General features: G+C 35.8%; 1 protein-coding gene across 1 annotated transcript in view; it reads right to left on the reverse strand.

Annotated features, from left to right (window-relative positions):
- The window catches only part of GRIK2 (glutamate ionotropic receptor kainate type subunit 2), a 429,339-nt gene that overhangs the window by 278,046 nt on the left and 136,258 nt on the right, over positions 1–15,035 (reverse strand). The window contains exon 3 of the mRNA XM_013948819.2: positions 10,676–10,933. Within this exon, the coding sequence (XP_013804273.1) occupies positions 10,676–10,933 (258 nt within the window). The remainder of the gene's footprint in view (positions 1–10,675; positions 10,934–15,035) is intronic.

A 15,035-nucleotide genomic window follows, 5' to 3' on the forward strand; every position in this document is an offset into this window, starting at 1 on the left:
TGGTGCCGAGCGACAGGACACGAGGCAATGGGCACAAACTGAAACACAGACAATTCCATCTGAACATGAGGAAATACTTTTTCACTGTGAGGGTGACAGAGTGCTGGAACAGGTTGCCCAGAGAGGTTGTGGAGTCTCCTTCCTTGGAGATATTCAAAACACGCCTGGATGCAATCCTTTGCAAAGTGCTCTAGGTGACCCTGCTTGAGCAGGGGGGTTGGACTAGATGATCTCCAGAGGTCCCTTCCAACCTCAGCGATTCTGTGATTCTTCTGGTAGTGTTTATTGTCCAGACTGGGCTGAGACTAAATCTTCTTCTACAGGTACAAAACTTCAGAGAATCATGGTACTGATGCCAACAACCCACTTACTGACATAATTGTCTGCTGGGACAAGATTTCCAGGACTAAGAACTACGCCTCTCCCTTGCTTGCTCTCTCACTGTCCATAACTGTGACTATGATGCAGCCCCCCAGCATTCATCTTGCCCTCATGCTGACATGTTTTGGTGTGTGTTATTCTATATCATAGACAGCTGGATATTTATCAAGAATCAGATAATTTTGCGTGAGCTACAAAGCTCATTATTGAGAATGTTTTAGATGTCTATTTTCACATTAAAGGCATAACAGTTTCCTTCATTAAAAATAAACTAATTCAAAGGTAAAGTATATATGGGGGGAGAATGTCTTCGGTTCCAAAAATTGACCTGAGCTCTAAAGGTTAAGTGTTAAGGAGCTAATGCCTGATTTGCCCTCATATCTGCACTTTTGGGTTCAAGTCCATGCTCAGATACAGTAATTAGTGCCCTCTAGGCACATTAGGAGAAAAAGTCCAGTCCCCAAACCTTGGGTGACACTTACTTCCTACATGGGCAAGGTGGACCTGATTAAGACCATTAGCACCAGCAATCTTTTCTGTCTTTGGTCAATGTCATCTCAAACAAACAGAGGCTACTGTGTTGGAGAACATAGCATCAGCTGTAATCCTAAAAGTGATATAAGTATATGAAGCCAGGTTGGTGAACTTTTCTTTTACTCCCTGACCTGCACTTCCACAAAGTGATGCTAATGTAACCAGTGGTGGACTTCAGGAGGTCTTAGAGCACAGCAGCTCTAGTTTTTCTTAGTCTGCACTCATTGCAGATACTGAGAAATACTGCAATCATGGGAAAATGCTCATTTCTAAAACTAAAAAAAAAAGGCAGAACTATATGTTTTAACTGGGGGGGGGGGTGTTGTGTGTATGTATGTGAGATACAAACATCATTATTATGAGAGATCTAAAAGTGTCTAGTCTAGACTAAAGACTACTTTCTTTTAGACTGAAAAACAAGTTTCCCTTTTGGAACAGAATTGCTCAATACAAAAAAGCAGCAGTACTTAAAATAACAATCAGAATTAATATCAAAGTTGAGACTACTAAGAACCCATTGACAGGAGATTAGCCTTAGGGTTGAAATCATTGAATGAGAAAAACAGGGATATGGGTTTAGCTCCAGGCAGTCAGATTTCCAGATATCCACAGTGATATGGTGCATATCACTTAATTTTTGTGCCTTGAGTCTCAGCATCTGAATATTAAATCCATTTTACTTTATAGCTGTTTCAACATAACCAGATGGAATTGAAGTGCATCTGTTTTATTGTTTTCCTTAAATATGTAAGTGAGCACATGTCAGAGCACGCATGTGCCCCTGTTTTGTAGTTAGTTTCAAATAGCCAACCCCAGTTCAGCCAATTCCCATGTTCAATTCTGTTCTAATAATGACTTTCTGCACTACAGTGAAAAAAACCCTCTACCCCATCCCACACAGTTCCACAAGAGGGAATCAATGCACTGTACAAGTTCAGAAAAGACCTCAAGTTCATGGAAAGATTTTGGTCTTTAAGGTCATCATGAGAAAACGAAGAAAATGAGTTTGTTTGTAGCCCCTGAATACATACAAGCTGCAGCACACAGCAGCTACAAAAAAAACAGAACCATCCATTCCTTCCCTCATGTCTATACTTAAAGTGTGAAAATAAGCAACAAATAATTTAATATAATTGAAGAAAACATTGCTAAACATTAAGCCTTCTGTATAAGAATTGTCATGTTTTTCTGGTCTCCAACAACACGTGACATCCCTTTACATATGTGTCTCTGACTATTATGATAAGCATGATTTGAAATATTGATGTTATTCAGTTTTGTGGTTATCAGGTAAAAGCGTTCTGAAAGCTTTAGCTTTAATTCAGAGTGTGATGGTGATGACAGCAATGACAATTAATGTCCTGTGCATTTCAAAAAAAATTCTTGGACCTAATTTAATGGGGGGAAGTATGATCTCTGAAGTGACTGCCATCTATGAGCAATGTAGCTTAATGAGGATAAAGAGCAAAAAGTGATCTACAATAGTAAAAGGAAAAAAATGGCTTTTGTCAAAGCTGTCAGAATCAATGTAAAAAAGCAGTAGAAGAAGTTTAACAATTTCCAACCATATCATAGAAGTATCACTATTGTACCAAACTACAACACATTATGTTAGAAATAATATTTACTAGAGATCTGAGTAGACTTGGTTGGAAAAGAAGCATAAGTGAACATTTTAAACTGGAATTTCAGCTAGGTAAATAACATTGAATACACACATTTATTCTTGGAAACAAAAGCAGTTAATTTTTTGTTACAAAAGTTGATAAGAGCAAGAGAGAGTGTGTGTGAGCAAAGAAAAATCTGGAAAGGAAGATAGGAATATTTGATCTAAGACTGAGAGTGATTCACACAGTGCTTGATGTTTCAAGCATATTTCACAACCTTCCTCCAACCAGAGGACAAAATATCTAATACTGAAGTAGAAGTGTGGTACATTTGCCTAATTCTGAGTTGTTTAAATTTATGTACATGCAAGATATGATACTGATTATGTTTCCATTTTCATTTTTTATTAAATTGTTTTGTCTTTGACATCTTTTCCTATTTGAAAATAAGTGAATAAGAAGTACCAGGCTTCATGCAAGAAAGTAAGAATTATTTTGATCAGTTCCCTGGCCATTTTTCTATAAGACTTAAATTCTTAAGCCTATATGAAGCCACAAAAACAAAACAATTTAAAATACTCTCTGGAGTATATTCACTTACAATCCAATAATTTCTGAAAATATTATCTCCACTTTTGCTCTCTAGTCTTCTAGAAAAATTCTGTAAAGTACTTGGATTTATTTCATTTTTCTTTTAACTGTATAGTCTTCTTTTTATAACAAGACAAACACTGTATCTTGTTCAAATAAGTCCAAATTCAATTTTGGGCAAAAGCAGAGGGAGCCTCTGGTATGTTTCCCTAAAAGATAGGCTGGACTTATGCATTGTGTGTTTAATTTGATACCATTTAATTTTCTTTTCAAACACTTAATTAATTTTAATCTCTATAGAATTATTCTCAAAGTAGTACTAAAGGTTGATTTACCAATAAAAGAATAACTGAATTTAACCTTTTTGTCTTCAGACTGCTAGTTAAAAAAAAAATTCTTTACCTCTATAACCTAAAACATTTAAAAACTTTGAAAGTGAAATATTAACTTCTCAAAATCTTCCTTACCTCTAGCACTTTTATATAACATACACCAGCAAAATATTTTTAAGCTTTACAGAACAAATGATACAATAACTTTCTTAGAAAAGAAATACGCCAAACTAAGTAATCAGCTACATCCAAATACAGTAATTAGGTTTAGCACATAATTACTAATTGTATTTTCACTTGGAATTACTGTGCATAGCACTTGAAACACTCTGTACTTAAAAGATACTGTGCAATATGTAATCAGTCTGGAAATACTTCTTCATTCTCTAAAAACAAATGAAAGTTATTTGTGATATTAAATTATTATAGTTCTGCCAAAATCTAAGTTTATTAGGAGGGACTAAGAACCCTTTGTCCTCAATGAGAAGATTCCATTAAAATGTTGATGTCTTCACAGTTGCAATCGCAGTCCCTGTCTGACTAAAGGATTGAACAGATGTGGAGCAGAATCGCATGCTGTACCAGCTGATACTCTTGGGGAGCCTCAAGTCTGCTTTGTTCCCCTAGGCAAATCTATCTATTAGATATTCACTGATTCCATTAAAAAAATACAGAATAGATAACTATTGAACTTACAATACATAAATTGAAATGCACAAAAATAATGTTTTATTTTAGTGTGCTGTGCTAAGCTATCCCATCCTCCTCTAAATCTTTCATAAGGATATACAGGTCTACTTATTCCAGACAGCATACCCATCTCAACCCTTCAAAAGAAATCAGTCTTGCAGATTCTGCACCTGCTTGCTAGACCTAGAATAAATGCTAGCGAAAATTGCACAAGACCAAAGAGTATATATCTACAAAAATCTATACAGATATAATTTCCATCTCACTGACATCTAATATAAATTGAATCTCAGAAAACACTATCTTTGGCATCACTTAATAATAACTTATAGTTTACTATTTCTGCATATTCAATAGCGTCAGGGGAGTAAATACAGCAATGGTAGGAAATAGTCCTGCTAGCGATCTTAAGAGGTCACTTTGGCCTGTATTTGCTGTGTTGTCTAGGAAAAGTAGTATGAAAACTTTGCTACTCAAAAAGAAAAAAACCTCTGTTTTGTTTTGTTTTTTTTCTTAAACTTTGGTATTATTTAAGAAATTGTCAACTGACCTGAATCTTCTTTGCTTTAGACTTGCTTTCCAACTAATTCCATTGCCAGAAATTCCAGTCTTAATGACAGCCACTTCCTTGAATTCTATTAAGTATATTTTGCTGTTTTGCCCTTCCACAATAACACATCATTATTTACCATTCCCATACATTGCTTCACTATCAGGAATAACACAAGAAGCTCTCATAGATTGGCATTCAGTATTTTCAGCATTAAAAAAAAAGTCAACATATATTCTAAGGACTTACAATGTCTTTCTAAGAACATTGTAAGAACTGTGTTCTTTCTGTACTTCTTTCTCAGCGAACACCTAATTTAAGATATATGTTGGTATCAAACTCTTGGCTTTAGATAATTTTGCTAGATTATTCTAAAGAGGAGGAGGGGAAGAAAAAGCTTACTTCACCTAATTTTCATGGTTAGTGGTTTGTTATGGATCTTGATCCACAGCAATGCAATTACAGTGACAATACTCCACCTTTTTTTTATTTTAAAATAATTACACCATTGCTCCCAAAAGATGTCTCCTACCATATTGCGGACCATTGACCATGTGCCCCAGATTATCTTGATGCAAGACAGCATCTCTCCCCCTTTTCCTCTACTATTTCTTTTTGAATAAATGTTATCCTTCTATATCAAACTTTCAATCCTGAAATATATTCTACTGTATGCATGCCATGTCAGTTTATAGGTTTGTACTGTGGATCAGCAAGACTGAAGTCTTGCCTCCTGGACTCTGGTGAAATCTGCTGTTACTGAATATTTAACAAATAATGCAGCACTCTCAAATTATTTCACTCTTTTTTTTCCCATTCTGCTATAGACCCATTCTGAATAGACCCTAGTTATGCCGACATGTTTATAAAGGAGTACAGCTTTTCACATAAATTTACGTGTTACTCAATTCATTTACAGAAAAACAGAGAGATGAGCAGCCCTTTTCAGACCATTTCATTTTCTGTCCTTTCTCTCCAGCCTACGTTTTCTCTAAAGTTTCTTAAAAACCTTTTCTCATCTTTAGAGTACACTGCATATATTCTGCTTAAAATTTCTTCCTGAGCCAAGTTTTACCTTTAGTTCAATTACAAGCTTTTTTTCTTAATGTTTCAGTAATGCTAGCCATCTGCTGTCACACACACCCCCTCCATTTTTCCCCAAGACAGGCAATTTCCCTGAGTCTAAAGTTACAATAACTGCAAAGGTAAGTGGCTGTCCTCTTTTATTGCAGAACCTTATCTTCAGAAATAAGATAATATAAACTTTAATACTTTCACAAGGAAGAAATTCTAGTTTTATTTACAAATCAATGCTATACACACACACACACACACACTATTGTCAAAATATCAATAACATGACATCTTTCTCTTTCCTTCATTTAAATTTAACCACATGGTTCAATACTAAAAACCAACACAAAACATTTTTATTCTTGAAGTCGGTTTTTTTCCAGCTTTTAGTTTGGCTTCTGTTCATAGATGCAACAGATTTTTGGTGTTTATACTCATTCACCCAAGACCACAACAAATGTTAATTAAGAAAAAATACCCAGAACTCTGTTTATATCAACCTGATCTACATAAAGCATTAGTTGCCACTGCAAATATGTAATTTAAATGTGCTGGCATCTAACAGCTTGTGTATACCTTGCTGCAGAATTCTGGGATTCACAAACTTACATTTAGAATTGATGTAATCTGCTTTCTGTAGCATAAAGATTAGAATATGTACTTGAAATTTTAATATTTTGAATAAGCTAAGTTACTGTTTTGAGAGCAATTAAACCTATTAGGACATGCATCTGTTGAACATGCTGCCATTTTTCCCCTTTTCTTCAAAGGACTAAATTAGTATGCATTGACAGTTTAGCGATAATTAATTAACAAAGAGACCATAAGTTGTTTTAAGGAAAAAAAAAAAGTCTCACAGTTTCCTAATGGGAAATTCCAATTGAAAAAAACATATTTTTGCAGTTTAGAATGACAGCAGAAAACAATACTAGGTTTTCAAATTAGCCAGAGAAGTGTTCAAGAGCCTGATGCCAATTTTTAGGCTGTGCAACAGATGGACCACATGAAAAAAGTCTCATGAACATGAAAACAAAGGGAGAAACAAAATCACAGAAGGAAGCAGGATCTAGCTATTATTTAAAGCAAAAAAGTCAGGTGGAGGCATATTGACAAAAACAGATTCACAGATAATGTAATCACAACCTTTTTCTTCTGTGAAAAAACAGGCTAATCAACCTACTCTCATAATGCCTTTCTACTATCAGAGGATACACGAAAAGAGAGTGATTACCACCCAGCAGTTAGGGGTCTTGTCAACCGTTGGAAAAATCTGGATTCAAGTCCAGACTTCCCTTCTGTTCTGAAGAAAGTCTGTTTTGCACATCCCATCACATGGATGTTTTGAAGGTAGCTACACTAAGGATTAAAAGGCACACAAACATTATGATGGTAGATTGCATCTGCCCTTGCCTGGAGTGCCTGACATAGCATCAGGAATATGCTCTGTTACCTGTTAGACTCACGTATCTGGCATAAGGGCAAGGGGGCATACATGCAATAAGGCTCCATGGTGCTATCTAGAGGCAGTGAAAGTGCGCACTTGAAGTATCAGTCTCCAATGCATTCCTGGGAATGAAACTGGAATCATATGGGCTCTTACTGACTACGGGGTGTCAAATAACCACATAGCTCTTTCCTTTTCTGTATCCTCAAAAAGAAGTATCCCATACTGAATGAATAAAGACTATGGACATTGCTGTTATTAGAATGCTTTGGGGTGGGTGGAGTATCTTTGCATTTAGCAGGGGAGTAAAACTTTAAGAATTGTCCAATGATTTCATCAAATTTGAGTCCTAATAATTAAGATACTCAGACTTAAAATAATAATAATAATAATAATAAAATTCCTACTTTCTCCAAGAACAAACCCACAATCTTCTAGTATTTGGGGGTATGGGCAACTTCCTAGGCTTGATTTAATTTATCTTGAGAAGAATCCAGACACAGTTTATGCATGTTTTCCACTTTTTTCTGCCTTCTATAAGAAAAGTATCATTTCCACCTGTATTCATGTTTATAAAGTAATAATAGGAATACATAAAGTAAATTTGTCAAAAAATAAGAATCAATTTTAATAACAAAAAATTGAGCAATGTAACTGCCATAGCAGCATATTATTATTGTCACGACAAGGGTCCTTTCTGGAATTGTCCATTGAGGAGAAGAAATCCATAACACAGTGATTGTCATTAAATAGGGCAGGCATTATCATCCTAAACTGCTTTTCAATGAAGGAGAGAAAAGAATGTGCGTGAGTAAAAGAGAAGCAAAGGAAGGGGAAATAAGATGGATATGTGTCTTGCATTAAGGAATCACTAGCCAAATTGAAGAAAGAGAGATGTATGCAGTGATAAATCTTTTGTTTTCATTGCCTTAATTTTAATGGATTTGAAATAAAGTCTGAAATGGCATAAGGAGTCTTATAATACTTAGTTTCAAACTATTAGCTTAAACTAGCACATTCAGCTTCAACCTTAGGTTCACGACTAAATATTTGTCTTACCCCGTGGCTGGGGGTGACCTCTTCCTCAGATAAAGTAACTGCTTCCTTTCAAAAGCTTTTTTTTTTTTTTCTCCTCTCCTGCTCCAAAAAAACAGCTTGCAGCTGAGCTATAACAAGATTTAAACTTGACTTTTTTAAGACTGACAGTTTCTCATAGCTAAGAGTTGTTCCCATATGTACTTCAAAGACAAGAGATGCCGTGGACTTCCCAGCAGCGTGTCCTGCTTTTGAAGTCTTTGAAGTATCCATAGGAGATGCTCCTAACAAAGAGAAACTGGCAGTCTTTAAAAAGTAGACTTTAAATTTACTTACAGCAAATGCCACAAAAAAGGGGAAGGGTTCCTTTTTAAAACTGATTCTTTTTTTTTGCTGTCTCCTCAGAGAGCAATAGATTTCAAGAAAGACGATGTTGTAGCAGGGATTACTATTTATCAGTGGGAACAGTCAGTATCATGCTATGAAGAGTCTGGCAACTCTAAAAAGAAATATAAATTTAAAGTAAGAAAATATTTCCAGAAATAATACTTTATGCTTATTAAAAATCTGAATTCATGAGTTTCCTTATTCATTTCGGGCTTTCAAAGTCCAGCCTCCCACATTTAAAAGAACTCATGCTCATTTTTGTCTTAAATGTTTACAGAAGTCACTGGCAAAAAAATACTGTCTGTAGATTACAGTATATGCAAAAAAAACTTAATCTCCATCTTCATTCGTACTTACATCCCCATTTTCACAATGCTCTTTACAAGAAGATTAGATCTAGCAATGACTGTTCAACATCTTCCTTTCAGAAAAGATGGAGTTTGAAATAGGCTATTAAACCAGAAAACATTTTGGGGGGGTTAATTTTTTTGTGGAAGGGGAGATACTTACTTTAAAATATTGAGTATGCTAGTTTCAAAATCTTAAAACACATCACTGTTTCTAACTGAATTGCTGTTTTAAAGTGTAAGCTGGTTGTAGTAAATATATACATACGTAGATATAGTCCCTCAATGATTTAAATCAAAGTGAAATATTTCAAGCTTATGTAAACCTAATTATAGAACTGTTTCATTTAACTACAAATTACTTTTTCAATCTCCATTTCATTAAAATTTGAGATTTTTTTTACTTCCTGTCATATTTCAGAACAAGAAAAAATACAAAAATCTCAAGAAAATTTTAATAAACAAAATAGGTATTTCTTGCCTTAAAAAGTTTAATTGTCTTATACCTTTAACAAAGTCAGCCAACAAGCTTTTAGAAAGACATCCTCTAAACTTCGGTGACTTTTTTTTTTTTTAATGCATGAGAAAGGAAAGGAGTTACGAATAGTTTTATGCATTGCCATCTCTGACTGTCCCTTTCTCACCATTTATTAGGTAAACATACATCTTATTTGAACTTAGATGGTAAGTAGGCATTATGTCCTGCTGTAACTGCTCTCTATCTTGCAGAGTTAGAGGCTTGTTACAGGTAGCCTCACCAACAAGTACTGATTATTTCTTAAATTTATTTTTGTATTTCAGGTTTAGATAGGTAGCAGTGTTGCATAACAATGGTATCAACAAACGTCCAGTTCGCTGAACTTTGAGGCTCAGCGTGCTTTCTTCTTGCCAATGACAGTTTAAGAGGCATGAATGAAGTTAGTAACATTTCAGAAAAGGTTAAATATCTCATTTGGCTAAGTAGCTTCCTTGTATCTTCCAACACAGTCCAATTTTCCTCTTACCGGCTCTTGGTTCTGACCTCCACTAGACAGACCTCACACAAGAGTTAATTTTTTCAAGCCTCTTTGAAAGATGTCACTGTCAGGGCAAAACAGAAGTTTTGGGGTGAAATAGGGTAAAGGAGACAAACTGGTATATTTCTGCTGGGAAGTCTGGAGTTCGTTATTAACTAATGTGAATTATCTGAAAAACAAGCCTCCAAACTTCCTTTGCTTTCAACTCCTAGCAACCAAAACACAGGACTCCTTCTGCAAATCCCTCTGCAAAAACAGTAGACACCGAAATTCCAGATGAATATAGCAAATGCAGCTTTTACTTACCTTGTTTCTAGCTTAGCTAAAGCCAGAAGCAGGAATATAATTTAGCTGTACTATTTGAGGTGGTGTACTAGTACCTCTTTCATGTTACCAATACTTCAAAATTTAAGTTTTAAATAAAACTGACATAGCTGTTTGCAACTGCAGAGAACACAGAGCACAACTGATTTATTGACAGCTGAAACCTCAAACACACAGAATTCAGCAAATGAAGCATACATATAGGAATATTTATGCTAATAAATCCACAGTACTTATTATACTCTACTTTGCCAATAGAACTTCTTGTGGTTTAGTTAAGAGTTTTTAAAGCTATATTGTAGTTAGACCCCCACACACCTCTTTGTGAATATATCTGCACACAGCCCAACGCTTTAGCCTTACCAGTGCTGTCATCATAAACAACAGTGACTGTTTTCCACTTGAAGAACTGCACAAGGTCAAGTATGGCACGGCTGAGCGAAGAGAAATCTGGATAGAGGCTGACATAGAAGGAGTCCTTGTTGTCTGACACCTGATGTTTCCAGCGGGTCTGGATATGCGGAACGCCCAAAGCGTTGCAGATAGACTGCACCGCATTAGCTGAGGAGCTGTGAGACGGTCCAAAGATGGCAGCCACCCCAAGGGATAGCTGATCACAGGCTGAAGAGGAGACAGAAGTCTGTCAATGATGAGAGGAAAGAAGGCAGCATGCCAAAAGGTATTGCACAATTCATGTTAATTAAAAGGCACTCCAAGAAATACAACTTTATTGCAGAGAGAGCTCCTTTCCTGTTCAAGTTTAACACTTTCATTTATACAGATTTCAACTCCAGAATAAATTTCTAAGCTTTCACTGTGAGCTGATGAATAGCAGCGCTTAACATCTAAATAGCACTCAGCTATGAACTCCATTGTCAGTGGAAGTCAAAGGCCAGCAGTTCTGTATGTTTTAAAAAATACTGACAAGATGTGAGATTTATGCTCCACTGTGTCTTACATTTGGAGAAGGGCGATATGGGACAGTATCCTAAGCTAGGTTGTTTAAGCATTAACTTCTTCCTCAGTCCAGCAACACTATCTTTACCAAGAACCTAATTACTCAGAAATTGTGCATGTTAAGTGGATTTAATTCTAGCCAAGTATCAAGCAGATGTTAAATTTCATTGAAATGGACATTTGGATTTCTATATCTGAATAGCATATACATTGACTAGCAGAATGTAGAGGCCAAGATTCTCCCTAAAAGAAAATGAAACTGCTCTCTGCCAATGAACAAATTCAGTGTGCATTGTTAAACACTGGAAATACTCTGTTTTGCTACATCTATACTAATAAATAAAACTGGCCCTGAAAGTCACTGACATGATACTGCTGCATGCAAGTGGCTTAGCTCTCCTCTTTCCAGTACAGGGTACTAGAAACAATCTCTAGAAACCACAGTATGCTCGGGCACTACCTGGGAGAATATTAGTTGACAGGTGCCAAAAACAGGCAAGAAAATTAGGCAGCAGAGATGACCGCAGGCCAGGTTTCAGCCCATGCCTGCTCCTGTTTAGATCACTACTATATATATATAACCTTTGTGAGTATGCAGTTCAGAAACACAACAGGATGTCTTTCAAGATAACATGTAACTTGGTAGAGAGAAGTTACGGAAAGTGTCTCCATAATCCAGTCTGGATGTGTGCATTGATATGAGGTTCGATTAACTAATATTGTTATAACACTGCCTATGTCCCTCACAACTGAGGAAACAAGCAGTAGAAATATATCTTGCTGCATTACTTTCCTCAGCAAGTCAAAAATAATTATTTTATTGTCCATATCAACCTTTTCTAACATGATGGAAATGCTGCTATGCCTTTCAAGTGCATTCTGGAAACTATGCTGGCACACCCTTTTATCCCTGCATAGCCCAAGGGATTTAAATTAACTTCTTATGTATGCACAGGATCCCTGTTGCATTACTGAGTGTCAGATCAGGGCCTAAGTTACTGGCTTGATAAAAATATATATATATATATATATATATATATATATATATATATGCTAATATTGCCCTTCCTAAGAGTAATCAACAAGCTTTATGCAAATGTCAGTAAATGGGATCACTAACAACAGCGATAGCTACCAGATGGCTTTTCAATGGGCTTTTTTTTCCATTTCTGAGATTTGAATAATGCAATGCTTTCACACGTGATTTAATATGGCACTGCTCTATAAGAAGCATACCAGTTTTTCTAATGCACTGAGGGATATTTTGTTTGCATTTACGTTATTCTTCACTGAAACAGTAACTTGGGAATACTATTGTCTTGCCTTCAGGTTGTTCTTTTGTACCATACCTTTGAAAATCCTTTAATATTTCATCTGTATTCAACTTCAAGAGTATGTGTTACTAAGAGGTCTAAACAGACTATTTCTGATGCAGTGCCTGCCTGCTCACTAATGGACATAATCATGAACAACAAAATGAGTCAAATGCTTAAACCTCATTGTTAAAACCCTGCTTTGGAGCCATCATAATAAAATGAACCATTTTATGTTAACCTTTAGCCTTTGATTCCTTACTAAAGAACCTATCAGCACAAATGTAGTTGGCTGTATTGTGAATTGATGAAGCAAAAACCTATTAGCACTGGAAGATTACACAGATTTTGATATAGCCCCATTAGTTACACATAAAGAGTGCATTCTCATCCCAAGAAGCAAATGGGAATAATGAATATATCCAATCTATTGTTATTCATATGTCATCATTCTAACTTCTGCTATTCTATTCTATCAAGGATTAGCAACATAACAATAGTAGGTCTAGCTTGCACCTTCAGGCAAACCTGAAGTAAGGGCTACCTATAATAGTGTTGTCTCAGGAAAAGCTTGAAGAATTACAGGTTACAGAACAAATTTCTCCATTCCCTATTTCGTCCTTCGGAAATGGAGAGAAATAGCATTCCATTGCAGTGCCTTGCAAAGAGGGACTGCTACCCTCGTCCCATCAAATTTCTCAGGGGACTAGGTGCAGGGGGTAGGAAGAAGCTGAATTTGGAAGACAGGGAGGAAAGGGTCGTAATTAAGGATCAGTCCATTCCCTGTTGGCTGAGATGGAAAGGAAAGAGTAGTCTCTCAGAACCTGCTTTACTCCATCATCCAGAACAGCAGAATAATAACTCAAAAATAGCTCAGAAAGAAACCATCTTGTTAGGCATAAAAAATCTAGTCCATAATATTTTTCATAAATCAAAACATCTTACAATTATAAAAATGTGCACATTTCTATATAAATATAGTTACTATTTTCATGCCTATTATCAACATCCTTATGTTGGAATGATTTCTTTAGCAAATAAACAGGTAAAACAGCTTAGCAAGATTTGTTTCAACATGAGGGGAAAAAAAAGTTGCTCACCACTTCTAAACTGAAGTTTTAATCAGTATTATACACCACTTTTAAGATGTACTTCATGACATTCATCCTGATTCAGCAGCTTTTCCTTAGCTAGTATTTATAATTTCACATAAATGTTTTTATTCAGCTTAGCCCACTACAGCACCAAAAATCTGATGTTGTATAATGTTTTCAGTCTTGAACACCTGGGATTAACATGTTAGGACCAGATCACTCATCACCATTTAAACTAGAAACCTCCCATAAGAAACACTGGCTGACCTCTGATCTTTTCACCCCTCTTATTTTATTATTAAGGATAAAATTCATATGTAATTAGCTCTTCAATTTATAAAATACGTTTTTGAACAGAATGTAATACAGTGCAAACTTCAGTCCTACTGAATTCTGACACCAGGCTTTGTATTTTCCCTTGTAAAATATATATATTAAAATTTTCTGTGCTACAGAGTTCTGTACTTTCTAGGATGCTGCAACACTGCAGTACAACTTGTATGTGGCAGCACAGTGTTGTAGATTAGAATGTAAAGCAATATGAAAACTTCAATTCTTGTAAGAATCAAAGATTTTAAAATTTAGGAAAAAAAACTAAGATAATTTATTTTTAACTTTTAATTTTTCTTGAAACAAATCATTTAAAGTTAGGAGCAAATTTCTGAACTGAGGCCTAGACATTCACCTGGTAGAAATATTCCTAAGCACAGCCTTAGTTTTTAAGCTTATTTTTATGCCTTGTTGACATAAGATGGACAAACTACTACTACTTGCTCCCCTTGGAAACCCACACCTGATTAGCTATATGAGGCTTAAGCGTATGCTAAAGGTACTCCTGGACACGTACTTAAAGTGACTGAACGCTTAAAATTGAACTGGAGCCTTGGTGACTATTGAGGAAGGAGATTTCAGCCATGAAGTCCTAAAAATTCACATCCAGATTTGGAGCAGCCTTAATCAAGGAGGGGGTTTTGTAGGTCTGCCTCTAAAGATGTCGGAAGCAACAGGTGGGAACTGCTTCCATATTAAGAACTCAATTTTAGTTGCAGATTAAATTTTGCTGGCAGTGTCAACAGAATTAAATCATATCCCTACCTCTAAAATATTCACTTCATCTCCTGTTATGAAGTACTTGCTGTTCAGGGAAAGCCTAACCCATGGATAGCTCCTGCACGGATAAGGCAGTCACTGAGACACTTCAAGGATTGCAGCTTAGGCAACGCACCCAAAGTAAAACACATTACCACTTACACCAGTACATATACGATGGCAGGTTCTGCTACAGCAGTAACAGTACTGAAATGAGCCAGTCTGAATAGGTCTCTAATGACATATAGTCATGGCCACACCATGAAATGC

Source organism: Apteryx mantelli, chromosome 3 (genome assembly GCF_036417845.1).
Source record: "Apteryx mantelli isolate bAptMan1 chromosome 3, bAptMan1.hap1, whole genome shotgun sequence".
Lineage (NCBI taxonomy): Eukaryota > Metazoa > Chordata > Aves > Apterygiformes > Apterygidae > Apteryx > Apteryx mantelli.